Source organism: Microtus pennsylvanicus, chromosome X (genome assembly GCF_037038515.1).
Source record: "Microtus pennsylvanicus isolate mMicPen1 chromosome X, mMicPen1.hap1, whole genome shotgun sequence".
Lineage (NCBI taxonomy): Eukaryota > Metazoa > Chordata > Mammalia > Rodentia > Cricetidae > Microtus > Microtus pennsylvanicus.
Genome location: NC_134601.1, coordinates 18,697,477 through 18,712,500, shown reverse-complemented (window position 1 = coordinate 18,712,500; position 15,024 = coordinate 18,697,477). Strand labels below are relative to the sequence as shown.

The 15,024-nt window shown below is 49.1% G+C and overlaps 1 protein-coding gene across 10 annotated transcripts in view; it reads right to left on the bottom strand.

Moving 5' to 3' along the window:
• Positions 1 to 1,502: 1,502 nt before the first annotated feature.
• Positions 1,503 to 15,024, bottom strand: part of Atp2b3 (ATPase plasma membrane Ca2+ transporting 3) — a 72,973-nt gene continuing 59,451 nt past the window's right edge. For 4 of the 10 annotated variants that reach the window (XM_075958004.1, XM_075958002.1, XM_075958001.1 and 1 more), the window contains 2 exons: positions 14,758 to 14,911; positions 1,503 to 4,518 (listed from right to left, as the gene is read on the bottom strand). In XM_075958004.1, coding sequence (XP_075814119.1) covers positions 4,493 to 4,518; positions 14,758 to 14,911 — 180 coding nt within the window. In that variant the 3' untranslated portion in view covers positions 1,503 to 4,492. Of the gene's footprint in view, positions 4,519 to 14,757; positions 14,912 to 15,024 lie in introns of those variants that run through there. The other 6 variants (XM_075957997.1, XM_075957998.1, XM_075958000.1 and 3 more) reach the window with 3 other exon arrangements.

The window sequence follows — 15,024 nt, the reverse complement described above, 5'->3', positions numbered from 1 at the left end:
TACTTCTTGTTGGCTCTTGCCCTGGAAAACTGTCCTCTGGTGCTAACAAATCTAAAAGGACACTGTGTGCACCAGATAAATAGAAATACCATGAGGTAGGCCCGAGAGATGGTTCAGTGGTTGAGAGAACTTGTTGCTCCTCCAGAGAACCAGACTGAAGTTCCCAACTGCCTGTTAACTCCAGCTCCAGGGGATCTGCTGACTTCTTCTGGCCCCCACAGACATTGCACACACATGCACATACACATATCTATCCACATCAATAGAAATAAACCTTGAAGAAAATAAAAGAAATATCATGAAGATAAGCTGAGGACAATGTGCAGAGTGCTGTGGAAGGGACTCATAGTGCTGTGACCATGGTGTTCATTTGCAAGGCCTAAGCACAGAACTGGGGGCTCTTGTGGGCTCAAAGGGAGTGCCACAGAGCATGGATGTCTACACAAAGGCATTCAGAGAGATCTGGAGACGGTAGGAGAGAGGCACTAAGAGTTAGTAAATATGAAATGGGCTTTGCTTTTGAGGCTTTAGGACAAACAGGAAGTCAATGATGAGAACACAGGTACGCTAGTGATGAGGATGTGAAGTGCGCAGATGCTGGATAAAAAGTCTGATGGGACCTTCAAAAGTTAAAGTTGGGCTGATGAACTGGCTCAGTTGGTAAAGATCTTGCCTTGCAAGAATGGGGACTTGAGTTTGTTCTCCATAATCCTTGTTTTAAAAAAATCTGGGTGCTTATAATCCCAGTAGTAAGAAAGTAGAGACAGGAGGGTCCCCGGGGTTTGTTGGCCAGCCAGACTAGCCTAATTGGTGAGTTCTAGACCAACGAGAGATCCCGTCACAGAAAACAGGACGAGCAGTACCTGAGGAATGACACTGGAGATTCTCCTTTGGTCTCCACCTTACACAAATACATGCATGTACACACACTTGTGGCCACTCACACCCTTACACACATGCACACACTTGTGCACATGTATACACACACTAAAAACAATTACCATGAGATCCCGCAATCTTGTGGCTGGGTATATATTACTTCCCAAAGGAAACCAGGATCTCAAAGAGCAATTTGTGCACACAGGTTCACAGTAGTATTATTCACAATACCTAAAAGATGGGAGTAGTCCAAGCATTGCCGACAGACAATGGAAGAGGGGACTGGGGAGAAGGAGTGGAAAGTTGGAGGGAAATGACATGGAGTTAAAGTTTGGAAAGGTAAAATAGTTCTGAATTCTCCCATTGACCCATCCAAGGACACTGACCTGGATAGTCACAGCAGGCTTTACCTGGTGAAATCAGTCAGTGGGAGGCGCCACAGGTGGGGCACCTTTTGCCCATGGAGCCAGTGTTCCTTCTTGCCATAGAAGTCAGCAGGGCAGCAGTCCACAAGAGAGGCCATGCCTGTGGCTTCTCCCACCTTGGTTCAGTGACATACAGGTACCTTTGTCTGGTTCCACATGGGAAGTTGACAAATAATAAATCACACATGTGACCCAGACCAAGATTGTAGGAGCCTTTCATTTTCTTTTATACACAGAAATTTTGGTCTATTCTTTAAATTAAGAAATTCAACTACAGACTTTAATTTATTATACATCTGTGGTCTTTCTCATTAAGATATTTTGTTCATTTTTATAACAGGCAGATAAAAATGTAAAACATATTTATGAACTGAACACAGTTGACTAAGCCATTCCATATAGTATAATGCTTTATAAAGAGAAGCTTCCAGTGAGACAGGTCTCTTCGGCCTGAAGACTGTACAAGACCCAGAACGAATGAACCCCACAGCTCAGCACAAAGGCAGCCTGGGTATCACACAGTCGACACTGACATCAGGCAACTTTAGACAGCAGCATTGAGGGTTGGTTTTTAAATATATAGTGGCCATTTGCTCTATCTGTGTGTCTATAACAGAGGATGGCAAGAAGCTCATGAGCATAGCTGGGCACAGCTGACCCACTTCAACCGCAATACTCCACATTTCGATTTCTTGTTGAAGAACACAAAGACCCTCAGCAAGCCAAGTTGCCTTTTTGTTGTGGTGGTTTAAACGAGGACATCAGGGAACAATTTACAAATGGGAAACATTCTCAATATGCCCTTTATAAAAAAGGGATGGCTTTAAGTGATCTGTAGCTGGCATTTTAAAGTGGAGTTTCTCTTGTAACTGAAATTCTTTTGCCCGAGATGTGGCTGCTCCTGCTCAGGGGTGACATGGCATTGGTGTGACCAGTGAGGACAAAGCACATTTTCATTTGACTTTGTGTGGATGCCCAGGAGCTGAGACAAGCTTTCTGTGGGGTGGTGTGGGATGGGAGTGGAGCAAATGCAGCTCCTGAGGGTACCTGTTCTTACCCTCCATCTCTAAGCTTACATCTGTCTCCTGGCACAAAACCTCAGGCCCAAGTGACAGGCATGTGTGGGAGTGGAGTGAGATTCTAGACATCTTCCTGAGAAGTTCAGGAAGCCATGAGTTCACAAGGTGAAGGACCCTCAAGGGCAGGATGTCATTGTGGGTGTCCGGATTCAGGGCCAAAGAGCACAAGGGAGGGGCAGGTTACCACTAGGAAGAGACTCATCAGCGTGGGTTTCCCTGCAGGGCAGCAGGCATTAGACCCCTCTCCTCTGCCTTCTTCCCCCGGGCTGGTGCTCTTTCTAGGAAAGCAGGCTTGGCACAGTGGGGGACTCCAGTGATGGGGCAGGCTCCTGGAGCCCAGACCTTGCTTTAGCCTTGCCTGCCTAGGTGGGACCAAGCCCTGTGAACCCTGTGCTCAGCCCCCATAGGCCCAGACAGAAAAAAAAACGGCAACAGTGATGGAGGCCATTTTTCCAAGAGGCCATGTTTCTATAGTGTTGCCCTCTGGGTTGTATTTACCCCATGGGCAAGAAGACCGGGGTTGGAAGCATGCTTTGGTGGGTAGCACGCCCATGCCCTGGCAGAGGTGGTCCCTGCCATTTGCCAAAGCACAAAGTGCAAATCGAGAGGAATGACAGAGATGAACCTGGACTGTCCTCACAGTTGGCATCTTGATTTTGGTGACCCTTCTTCCTCAGGTGGCCTCCGTAGAGGTTAGGCCTGCTGTCTGTCTCTGCTCTATCACCTTACTCCTAGGGTTCTTCATGCTTTCAAAGTTGGACAAAGAAAGCCACCAGCAAAAACGAAGGTGTCGGAAATGAAGTGGAAGGAAGCCAAAACCAAAACTTGATTTGCTTTGTACTGGAGGGGACCACTGTCATCAATACTTTGGTATTTTTCTTTTTAAAAAATGCCATTGAAAAGTCTTTTTCCTCTACAAGCAGAGGTCTCAAAGTGCAAAGGTTCTAAGTGCAAGGCCTCTAGGTCTTGCACAACGCTCCCCAGACTGCCTCCTCTGGAATCTCGGCAGGGTCAGGCATGGAGATCCTCAGGTCAGGGGCTTGGGGAGGGAAGTCCAGTACCGAGAGGATGTTCTTGCAGTCTCATTCCCTGAAAAGAGCCTTGCTACATCCAAAAAATGAAACTTCAAAAGGAGAAGGCCTGGTGAGAGGAATGGAAATATCATGCCGATAAATAGTTCCTTATTCTTTAAATATGCATTTGCCATATATATGTATATGCATACAGACACACATACATATAGACACACACACATGCGGTCTGCAGATGGGTCTAGTGTGCTTTGCAGTAGAAGGTACCTTTGCAGGTGGCTCCCTCCGGTGGCCTGTCTGCACAATGACCTCCTTGGTTTTGGTATACTTTTTTTTTTTAATATGGGTGCAGCAAAGCTTCAAACAAGCTCAGCTAGCCCCTACCACGCTGCACAGCTCAAATGCTGAAAACATGGCGGAACTAGTGTTTGTTAAAAAAGAAGCATCAGTAGAAAAAAAGGTGGAAAGCGCATCTTGTCTCATGCTCTCCTTTTTTTCCTTCACGTTGGGTGAAGAACTTCCTCTTCTCCTTTTTCCTTCTTCCTCCACCTCCTGGAAGTCTGGTGAGAAGCCTAGTGGGTTGTGCCCTTATTGAATGCAATTGGCTTCTTGCAAATACCACATAAGAAAAGTCTTTAGCCTCTTTAGCATGTTTTCTCTTTTTGGCAGGTGCACGACTCCCCTCTCTGTGTGTACATGCACATGTGTGTCCATGTGTGACTGCGTGTATGTGTGTATGTGTGTGCATGTGTGTGTATACATGTGTGATAAGAGAAGTTCTGGTTAGAGGGACGTCTCCATGCTGTGGAGTGGGCTCCCGGGCCTGGAAGAGAATGCTGAAGAGGTAGCTGACTTGGTGGCATGCATGGTCAGGTAGATGCCGCTGTCTATGGCGTTGTTGTTCTGGTTAGGGGGTGAGGGAGGCGGGGCCCTCAGGCGCTCTTCGTTCTCATCCACATCTGTGTCATCGATGAGCGGAATGTTGTGGGTGTAGTCATTGATCAGAAACTCGGGCGTTGCCATGAAGTTATGGATGCAGCTCTTGGATTCCGGTTTCTCAAGGCCTTCATAAAGTGAGCTACGGAATGCTTTCACCACCCGGATCTGAAGTCAAGGGGGAGGGGCAGAACCCACATGGGAGATGGAAAGGGTGAGGAAGGGCAGAGAAAGGAGAGGAGAGGGGAAGGAGAAGGGAGGGAGAGGAAAGGAGAGGAGACAGTCAATGGGTAGCTGGTGCTGGAAAGTTGTGCCCACATCAGAGGCTGGCACACTGCATGATGAATGTTCACACACTGGGGGACTTGTAGGGAATGGAGTTGCTTTGCTAGACTGTGGCAAGGGTTTACAGATCTGGGCCTTGGTGTTGAAAACATTCTGACATGGGTAGATATCCTGGAACAATAGGCTGATGCGTGCTACCTTCCTGGTCCTTGCCCTGAGAACAGGAATGGCTTAGGTGGCACCTGAGGTCTTTGCTCAATTTGAATTCCAATTTGGTAGAAGACAAATATACTGAGATTCTCCAAAGAGTGTGCCAGTGGCCACTTCTATACATTCATCTTAGTCCTTCCTAAGGGGCACACCATACACTTGAACTCCCATTTTTGAAAACTTCTCAAGTCTCCCTGACATTGTTGTTTCTGCCTGGCCCTCCTCTTTCATTTGAGCAGCTGTGCTTCCTCTGCTTCTCCTTTGTCCCAAAGCTCTGGACTGTCCCAGTTACTCTTCCTCCCTGTTCATATCTCTGTACAGTGCTGGAAGCTATCTAGGGATATGGTAGAGCTCTGGGCCCTAGAGTCCACTGGCCCTTACCTGGAGGCCAAGACTACAAATGGCCACACTTGAATTTGCACGTACCAAGCCTGTTCCTACGCAGCTGTCTTGGCCTATCAGTTATCCTCTCGGACCTAGTTACATGTGTCTCATCGGGTCTCATTAGATACTTGGTGCTTTCAGCAGCCTTTTGCGATCTACCTTTCTGGCCCTTCTTCCCCCAAACCACCTCTCTCCTCTTTCTCCTCACTGAGCTTCTGTTCAGACAGCCCTGTGCCTTGCCAATGTTCCTCGTCCACCCCACTGCTGTTTTCAGTTCACATCAGCATTACACTCTGCAAGGAAGTGCTTCCCACAATACTTGGCCCTCCCCACCACTGTGGCCATGTGCTCAGAGCCAAGCTTGCATCCCCTCCAGTCTCCTGCATCTCTTGTAGGACAAGGCTTTAGAACTTGCCTGAGAATCAGCCTCTCCCTTCTCTGGCTTTTCCACGGCCACTCACACACTGACTCCAGTCTCATCCTTTCAAGCCACAGAACAGCTGCCTCTCTGATGTTTCCCTGGCCCCAGATGCTGGGCTCCTTCCTGCTTCTAGAACCAGAGGCCAATGAATAGCCCTCTGCTAGACCTCACACAAGCCAGTGCCAGCACTGCCGCCCACATCAGCTGGTCCCACTGCAACGACAAAGCCAGCCCTGCTGGCCTCCAGGTAGTGTAGAGGCCAGTGGAAGGACTGTGGGTTCCCCAGGAGGAGAACTGTGCTCCCCAGCTTCAGTCATTCTCTCCCTGTGTGAGACATTCTACGGCATTCCAAGGAGCTAGGATTTGGTTTCCATGGTTTAGGTAACGTATCTGTAAACTCTGGCCAAAAGGTAAACGAACCCTGGACCTCTTCTGGTTTTGTAAATAAAGTTTATTGGCGAGCTGCCATGCCCATTCATCTGCATCCCGTCTGTGGCTGCTTTCACACTACAAGGGCAGGGTTGTGCAGTTGTAACAGAGACCTGGCCTGAAAAGCTAAATATGTTTACTTGTTGGTCCTTTATAGGAACAGTTGACAATGAATCATCTGGGCTACAATGAGTCCCTTTCAGGCCTCCAGTCAGGACTGTAGGCCTGAAAATTCAACCAGGTCAAGCGCAGTGCTCCTAAATCACTTTAAATGAGGCAAACCTCACAGTTTATGGAATGCAAAGAAGTGAGCCAAAGGCTCTAGAGAACTGGGGTTTTCTAAATGCACATTTGAGGTCCAGTTAGGATTTTTTTCTGTCAGACTGTGGATGGATAGCCGTACCTCAGGCCACTATTTTCAGACTGGTTGCTTATATAGGGTTAACATAGAAATTGAAAACCATTACCAATTTTAATGAGGAAAAAATAATTCACCTTTTGTATCTAATGCCAGTGTTGCTTCATTAATTAGCTTTCCTAGGGCAAGACTGGAATGTTGGTGCGGGGAACGTCACCTAACTCTAGCTGTCAGCCACACCATTATGTCACAAAAGAGAGAATGAGCTTCACATTGTTGCCCTCGACTCTGTTAAGTCTTCCAGCAATGCCCAGGTGACTGGCCATAACATTCTCCTCAACTGGACTTCATATGGCCAGGCCTATTCATGGGTTTCAACTGTACCTGGCTCAGCTCCAAAGTCTTTCCCTGAAGAGAGAAGCCCTGGCCACAAGGCAACCCTCGTATGCTGTCCTTGCCTCTTGCAGCTACTGCTGCTCTGCCTTCCTCCTGCTGCCAGATCCAGGCACAGAGTGCCCAATGTACCAACACCTGGGGATCACATGCATACAGAGGGCCACCCACTCCACTGTTTTGAGTCATCTTGAGGGCAACATTTGAGAGTGAGTCAGCTTTTTCTCCAGCTCCTTTCTTCCCTGCATTGAAATCTAGGGCTAGAACAAACTGGTTTGCTGTTGATCTTATGACTGGGAGTATTCTCAGCTAAAGGCTGCAGGGCACAGGTACCTCCTGGGAGAGTAGTCCAGGCAAAGCAGCAACTGCCCAGAAGAGTGGCCTGTTCTGGAAGGCACGCTTGTGCCAGGTGCCTGAAGGTATCTCCAAGACCTTGGGATTTCTTCTTTCAGACCCAGAGTTTGGTGTCTCTGGCTAACCTGCAACCAAGGCTGGGTTGAGCCCATGCTATGCCCCAGCTCACAGACTGCCCTGGCCTCTCTTCAGCCTCATGCCTGGGTTTCTCAGGGCGCTACTCCCAAAGATCCTCTACCTCTACTCTTTCCCAGGACCTTCAACACCCTCAAGGCACATCAGACCACCTAGATGCCATCAATGCTTTGAGTACCACATCTAGCCAGGGCCCGTTTCCTAGCCCACTCCCACTGCTCCCAGGTGTCTCTGTTCTCTAACACTGGAACTCTCACTCTCCCATCCTCGCCAGCTCCTGGCCCATCTTCTCTAAACACTTCACTGTCAGCTTGTCCAATAGGACCAACCCCAAAACATCTCACCAGAGTTCTCCTCCTCCTCCACTCTAGCCTCCATGTGCTGCCTGAAGATTGATGACCTTGTTTGTCTGGGGCCTCCATCCTGCCTCTGTGGCGGACACACATCTTCTGGCTAAGGGTCTGATGACCCTATGGTGGCCTGCAATGTCCCATGTCCAGATGATACTTCCAGGCTTTCTGGGCACTGAGTCAGACCCTGTCATTTCCCTACCTGACTTCAAGTATTCTTGTAAGTGATGCAACTGGCCTGGGTGCTGACTGGGGGTGGAAATCATTGAACTTTAATTTACAATCCATTTACCTATAGGATAAGGCATTATTTGTTTGTTTGAGACAGGGTTTCACCATACAGACCAGGCTGGTTTCAAACTCCGGATCTCCTGTTCAGCACTGCCCAGTGCTGCAATGACAGGCATGTACCACTAGATCCAGCTCTACAAGATAATTTTACATAAAAGATGTCTCTAGGAAAGATAAAGCCTAGACTATGACTGAGGCTTCTGGGAGAAACAAGGGAATCAAGTTGGTCTGGCAGGGGAGTCTCCAGTTGCTTCTCAGCACCTGGTTGAGGTGCTGTCCTCACTAGCCTATTGACCATGATTTACTTGTTCCCACCCCACTTCCACAGTCCCATTCAGCTGCTGCCCCACTTGTGAAACCCATCCCAAGAAGACTTTTGATACTTTTTTTTGTAATGCCATCCCTAACCAAGTGAAGTACTTGGTGCTCCTTCCACCTCCCCTGAACTCCTTCTTAGCCACTTTTCCCTAGACCCTTCCCTAAGATTCAGGAGCTGCTTCCTTCAGCCCGGGTGCTCCTACCTACCAACAGCTTCTGTTTGCTCTCTCAGCCCCAAATGCGGCTGTCTGAGTCCTATCTCATTCCCTTACATGTCCTTAGCCCTTGACAATCCCACCACTCCCTCCTTTCAAGTGACATCCAGAATCTCCCACTTCACACCCATCACCACCAGTGCCACAACACCAGGTTCAAGCTGGATGCTGCAGGAACTTTTATGTAGTCTCCTTGCTACCCTTATGTTACCTCACAGTCTCACCTTCACGTGGCAGCTAGTCAATGGTTTCCAATGCAAGGGAATTACTAGCTGCATCTCCCAAAGAAGAAGACCTGTAACCCCAACCAAGGGCCTGTCTTGGGCTCTCTCATTTCAACTCTAGCTCCTGACATGTTCCTCTCACAGGGCATTGTCTGTGTGATCTACCACAAAGATTCTTCCTCAGTGAGCCTCAGGGCTCCCTCCCCACCTTTTCAGTAAGCTCTGCCCTGTTCCCCCAGCACCCAATCAGTAACAATAGCTATTTTCTCGTCTGTTTTCTCTATAGTGGAAGCTAACTACTCCTCCTAAGAGTGGTTAGCTACTTTTTCTGTAGCGTTCAATGGTGGCCGCACTATCCCGTGAACTGCTCCTGCTAAGCAAATAATTAGAGGGTATGGAATATCTGGTCCATCCTTGCCTCTGTCTCCTATGGTATAGCATCACTCCTCCAAAGCTCTCTACCCACTTGACCGTAGCCAGCTAGCTGAAGCTATCTAGAACACCTAAGGTTCCCAACCCCAACACCTGCCAACTCCCAAACTCTAGATCCAACATAGTTTCTCCCAGACCCACTACAACTGCCGTTTCTCTCTCCATACCAAATTCAGTGTCTATCCTGGGTAACCTGGAACCTAGCAGAGCACCCCTAATGCTCTGAGTGGTCTGCTCACTTCTCCTAGTAGGCCCATGGCTATCTACATTCATTCCCTTTGCTGATCACTCCAATTGCTGTCCAGAGGAGACTCACAGTGTCTCCTCTCTATGTGGCCCAGACAGCAGGGCATGCAGAGTAAAGGCTGATAACTTGGCATAAGCCTGGTGGAGATGCTGCAGACCAAGCCCCAGCTCACAAGCTGTAGTGGGAAGGAATTGAGGATGTTCTGAGGGATGGGATCTTCAAGCCCTCTTGGGTTACATATGTTTGTGCCTAAGCTTTCGTGTGTGCGTGTGTGTATGTTTGTGTGTGTATGTGTATGTCTGTGATGTCTCTCTCTGTGTGTATGTGTGTGTCTGTGTTGGGGGTTTCCATGTGGAGGGTAGGCTGTGGGTGGAGGGTGGAGCAAGAGTGTAAAAGCTGGGAACTAAGTGAGGGACTTGAGGGAAGGCTCATCCCAGTAAAAAGAATGAAAAAAAAACGGAGAGGAAAAAAAAAAAGCAAAGGCTCCTGAATCCTAATGGCAAAAGCAACAGTAGAAAATGCCTGGCACACCTTCCCCCCCCCCCTTCTTTCCAATTTTTTGGCCAGAGAGAATTTCAACCTGGCCACTGCTGCCAGAGGCTGTAGGGTCCCCAGGAGGCTTGCCCATGTTTTCTGCTTGGTCTCAGCTGCTAAGGCTCATGGGGTCCACACTCTTCTGTCTGACTCATTCCTCACCTTTCATTGCTCTTTACAACCACTGGTCCAACACCTCCTTGAGAAAAGGGACCTGTCAGGTGCCCTGACATTCTGGCCCAGTAAGTGTGGAAACTGAGGAGAAACTGGCTAGTTTTTTAAGTCCCTTTAACTGTTCTGCACTAACTGCCCGGGACATGAGAACTAGCCTGGCTCCTGACAGCAGCAGCCTGGCCCAAACACATAGTCAGGCCACAGAAAACACAGGAGGAAGCCCTACCTATTGCCTTGCCCTTTCAGTAGCCAAGGGCAGCTATGGTGGCAGAGTGGAGTGTGGGTGGGCAGAGAAGGTGGGGCTAGAAGAAATTCCACAAGCTCCCAGCTGCTGGCCATGCGGCAGTCCTCACAGCACCTACCTACAGGGCCTCAGAAGCTCGATTTCCTGGGCCAGGCCTATGTCCATGCTGCATTTTGTCGTGTGCTTTAGTAATTTCCTGGAAGCTTGTTCTCCATGGGGTTTAGCCTCTATTTCCAGAAAGAGTAGGACAGGACCCCAACTAGAGAACTAATTGATACCTTTCCTAGTGTGGATCCAGTGTGCACACTTTCAAATAGCTACAAAAAATGCCAATAAACTCTCCCAGAAAACCTAAGTGGGGTGATTTGGCTCAGCATTAACTCATTTCTTGAAAATGATGCAAACTTAAAACGATTTGCCAGCTCCTTCCTTGTTGGGTGTGTGAGAGTGAAAAGCATGCCTTCCTGGGCTCTGGAAGTTTCTGTCAAAGCAAAGCTGCGGGGGCTTACCTGGCTGGTTTTAGTTCCCTTCCCCCAATGGGTGAAAGGTTTCCATGTTGCGAAAACAATTTAAAATGAAGCAACTGCTGTTATCGGTTTCCAAATTCTTCATCAGAACCTGGAAGAAGCCCCTCTGGCGATATGGTGCTCAAACTTTGCTGTCCTGCGTCAGAAGGTATCTTATCTCAAACTACTGAGACAGTAAACATTCGAGTATAGAGGCCCAGTGCTGCTACCCGAAGGATGGGCTGGAATTGGCTGCTGGTTGGAATGAGAGGGTCCCCAGGGTGAGCTGATGGGGAAAAGAGTTTGGTATTTGGCAGAAGAGGGTCAAAGGTATGTCTCTGTGTTCCCATGGGAAAGAGACACAAAAGAACTCTTGGGCATTGGAGCCCACAGAGAGGCTTCAGTGATGCCAGGATCCAGGCTTGCATTTCCAAAGATCATGCTCCTTCTGTTCCCACTAGAAGGGAGATACTTAGCGCCTTGTTTTTGTTGCTTGCTAGCAAAGCTGGATGACTGCATAAACCCCTCTCTGACTTCCCTTTTGAGGTTCTTGACATTCATTAGGAGAATGAAGTTCTGCAGCCTTAGTGTGTGAGTGTGTGGCTGGTGTGAGAAGGGGCATGATGGAAACCCACAGCAAACAAGATTTCACAGCCTTATTGTTTCCTGAACCATCCCAGACAGGCTGACCAGATAATGGCCCAGGTCACAAGAAATGAGGTAGCAGCCATGAGGGGGAAGACAATACGCCCTGGACCCAGAGGATTATGAATGAAATGGCTGTGATAGGGACGGCCTTGAGGCCAGGCAAGGGAGGAAAAATAGCTGAGTAGGGTAGAAGTTGCACAGGCCATTCTGGAGTTGGGAGTGAGGAGGTCATGGCCAGCTCAGACTGTACAAGGGGAATGTGGGAATGTGGAGAGACTCTTGTGGCCAGAAGCAGCAGTGGGAAAGACAGACAGACAGACAGACACAGAGGGAGACAGAGAGAGACAGACAGAGACAGAGAGAGAGAGACAGAGAGACAGACAGAGACAGAGAGAGAGAGAACACACACAGAGTGAGACATTAGAAAAGATGAGAAGAGCATATTGAGTCCAAAGGATTCTGGTCACTTCTCCATCTGGCCACTCTTGAATTGGCCCCAGCGCACACAATGAGTGGCTTTATCCCTAGAAAGCCCGAGGCTCTTAGTGGGAATACCTTTCATCCAGTACCCAAGAGTCACAAGCCTCTGGACTCTGAGGGGTGAAAGGCAATACAGCCTAGAGCAAGTGAAGAGGATAGAAAATTCCTCATATATGGGGAAATTATAGGGTTAGTCAGGACAGCTGGGGCAGCTGTGGTCAAAACACCTTGCCCAATGTTGCATGTTGTTCAGGGGAGCTCCATCATGACCTTTACCCTGCTTTACTTTCAAGCAGATTTGGTCCTCTGAAGAGTTCCAAGGAAAGGGGGAAGGTGAGCTAGTGGCCACTCTGCCAGGCCTGCCTGCCTATGGGGTCCTGAGTAGGGTCCTCTCCTAGTTTGTGAGGTCCTCTCCTAGTTTGTGAGGTCCTCTCCTAGTTTGTGAGGTCCTCTCCTAGTTTGTGAGGGTGTTGGGTGTGGGATTTGCGAAAGCCCTCAGAATTCAGAAGTGAGGCTCTAGCTCTAGCTGGAACTGATGTGGGGCAACTATAAATTTGAACCAGTGGCTTCCAGAAGCAAACCATGTCCTGTTTGGAGTTGCCAGCTCCCTCCTTAGAAGACCCTGCCACTGAGCTTTCACCTCTGCTTAGGTTTCCCTGGAATGGCTCATGATCAGCAGGAGGGGAGTGTCTCTCCTGCTGTGCTTACCAGGCACTGGTGGAATCAGAAGGCGGGAAGGGGATAACAGATGACCATGGAAGGAAGGAGGGAAAGAAGCAAGGTACTATGGGCCAAGGAAGAAAATAAAGGCCACATTTAAGGAGGAAATAGGAGAAATGGGGGCTGAAGAGGCAGTAGGCCTCACCCTAGGTAGTAGAGACAGGTGAGGCAGGGCCTCGGAGGCTGACTGGCCCCAGTGAGGGCTAAGACCAGAGTTGTGGAAGAGGCTTGGGGTGTCATACATAGAAGAATCTTGCCAACTGCTCTTCCCCTGAGGCAATAGGTGGACAGGTAGATGGATGTACAGACAGACAGACAGACAGACAGGTGGAAAGTGAAGAAAGAAGTCAGCAGGAAGAGAAGGGCTGAGCAGATCTATGTGTGCCCTACATCCACTCTTCATATTGTGTAGAGGAAGGAAGCTAGTGCTGCCCACCTGGGCACTGGTGTAGGAGGTTCTTGTGGGCATGGCCAACATGTGCTGGAAGGCCATGGGCCAGTCTGTCCTTAACTGATTTAGTAGAGAGCCTCCTGTTGGCATCTAAAGTAGCCCTGAGATCTTTCTTGGTCCCATCGAGGTATGCCAGGAGCACTGGCTGCTTTCCAGACCAACAGTGACATGTGTCAGGCCATATCTGGGGCCTCGGTGGCTGGTCCAGGGGGTGTACGAGCTGGAGGTACAGCATGTGGCCTGTGGTTGTGGAGCATCTGTGTTGTTCCTGGGGGACACTTATCCTTTCCATAAAAGACAGAGCAGCCCAAAAGAAGAGCTTAAGGAAGAGGAGGGATACCTCCCACTGGGGACCTCTCACCAGTTCCTAAAAAAAAATAAATAAATAAAAGAAAGAAAAGAACAGAAAGAAACCAAGCAGAAAGGAACCCGAAGAGTCTGTGATGGGAAAAAGGTGAGGTAGTTAAGGCTTTCCGTCTGGTGGGAGCTGCAGGGGGCTCACTGGAAGGAAAGGAAAGACTTAGCATCAAACCGTCCCAGCAGGGGCCCTGGACTCATACTCGAAGGTTTACTGTTCACTTTTTGGAACCTCCCGACTTTGTTACCAAAAGTAGACAACCTCCGAGGAGTGACCCCGCCTCCATGTAGTTGCCTGCATTCTCTCCTGCTGGGGCACTGTAGGGTGACCGGTTCAGCAGTTTAGTGGCCTCTTCCTTGTCTTTATAAAAAGATGTGAGCAATTATGGAAGCTTCTATCTAGTCAGGTCAACCCAGGGTTCTCTTCAAAATGTGAATTGCATGGTGGGAACTTGTCATTGAAATGCCCTGGCTTCTCTGAGGAAGGAGTAGAGAGGATTGCACAAGATTGGATTCAGATCCTCTAGTACTGAGGCCTGTTTGGAAAGAGCAAGATGCCTGGGAACACACAAAACAGCACCTGTCTGGCCTCTGAGCTCCTGTTATGAGGGCTCCTCTAGCAGATCCTGACTCAGGGCAGGGCCTTCAGAGCAGGCACGAATTGCTCAACAGAGGCACTCTCAGTCACCACTGAGCCACCTGGGGACTGGAGACAGGGGCATCCTTTGGAAGCCACCTCAAGGAGAATGCTGAAAATTGTTACTTTCTTCTCCAGGGAGATAGGCTGGATTCTTCTGCTGCAAATGATACCACACTGTGGGCTTTTACCTACCCCAGAAGGGTAGCCATGGGTCACATGCTTTCCTGACACTCACCCCAGAACATGGAGCAAGTCCCCAGCCTGACACCAGAAACCACTGGAAGAAGCCCGAGTTCATGAAGAACCATGGGTACATGCAGACAAATCCAAGAAAAGAAAACCAATGGTAGCAGGGGTACTAAATGCAAACCAAAACCCAAACAAAGCAAAGGACGAAAGGCCCGGCAGTGCTGTGGGGTCATTTCATAAAGAGAATATGGCTTTGGAGAGACACCGTCTGGCGGGAAGGACTGGACAGGGCAGTAAAGAAGGAACAGAAAAGCCACGGTGAGCAGAAATGCAAGACTGGAAAAGAGAAGGAAGAGTCAGGGACGCTTTATCTTCCCCCAGGTGCCATTTATGAGAGAAAAGGGAAGTCAAGACTCACTGCCAGCAGCGCTGGTGGGCTTGGCGGCAGAGAGAGTTACGTGAGTAGGGGTAGAAAGATTGGTTACGTCATGGAGCTGGCTGAGGACTGAAGACCGCCGGCGCACAGCACCCTGAAATGACCCGCTTCTCTTGAAGGTACTCACTACCTCCATCTGTGGGAGAGAAAATGAGATAAAAGTTGGCTTGCATGGAGGTCCAGGCTACCACACAGGGTGGGGCTGGGTGAGGGCAGGGGCCACACTGGGGACATATGGGGCCAGCAAAG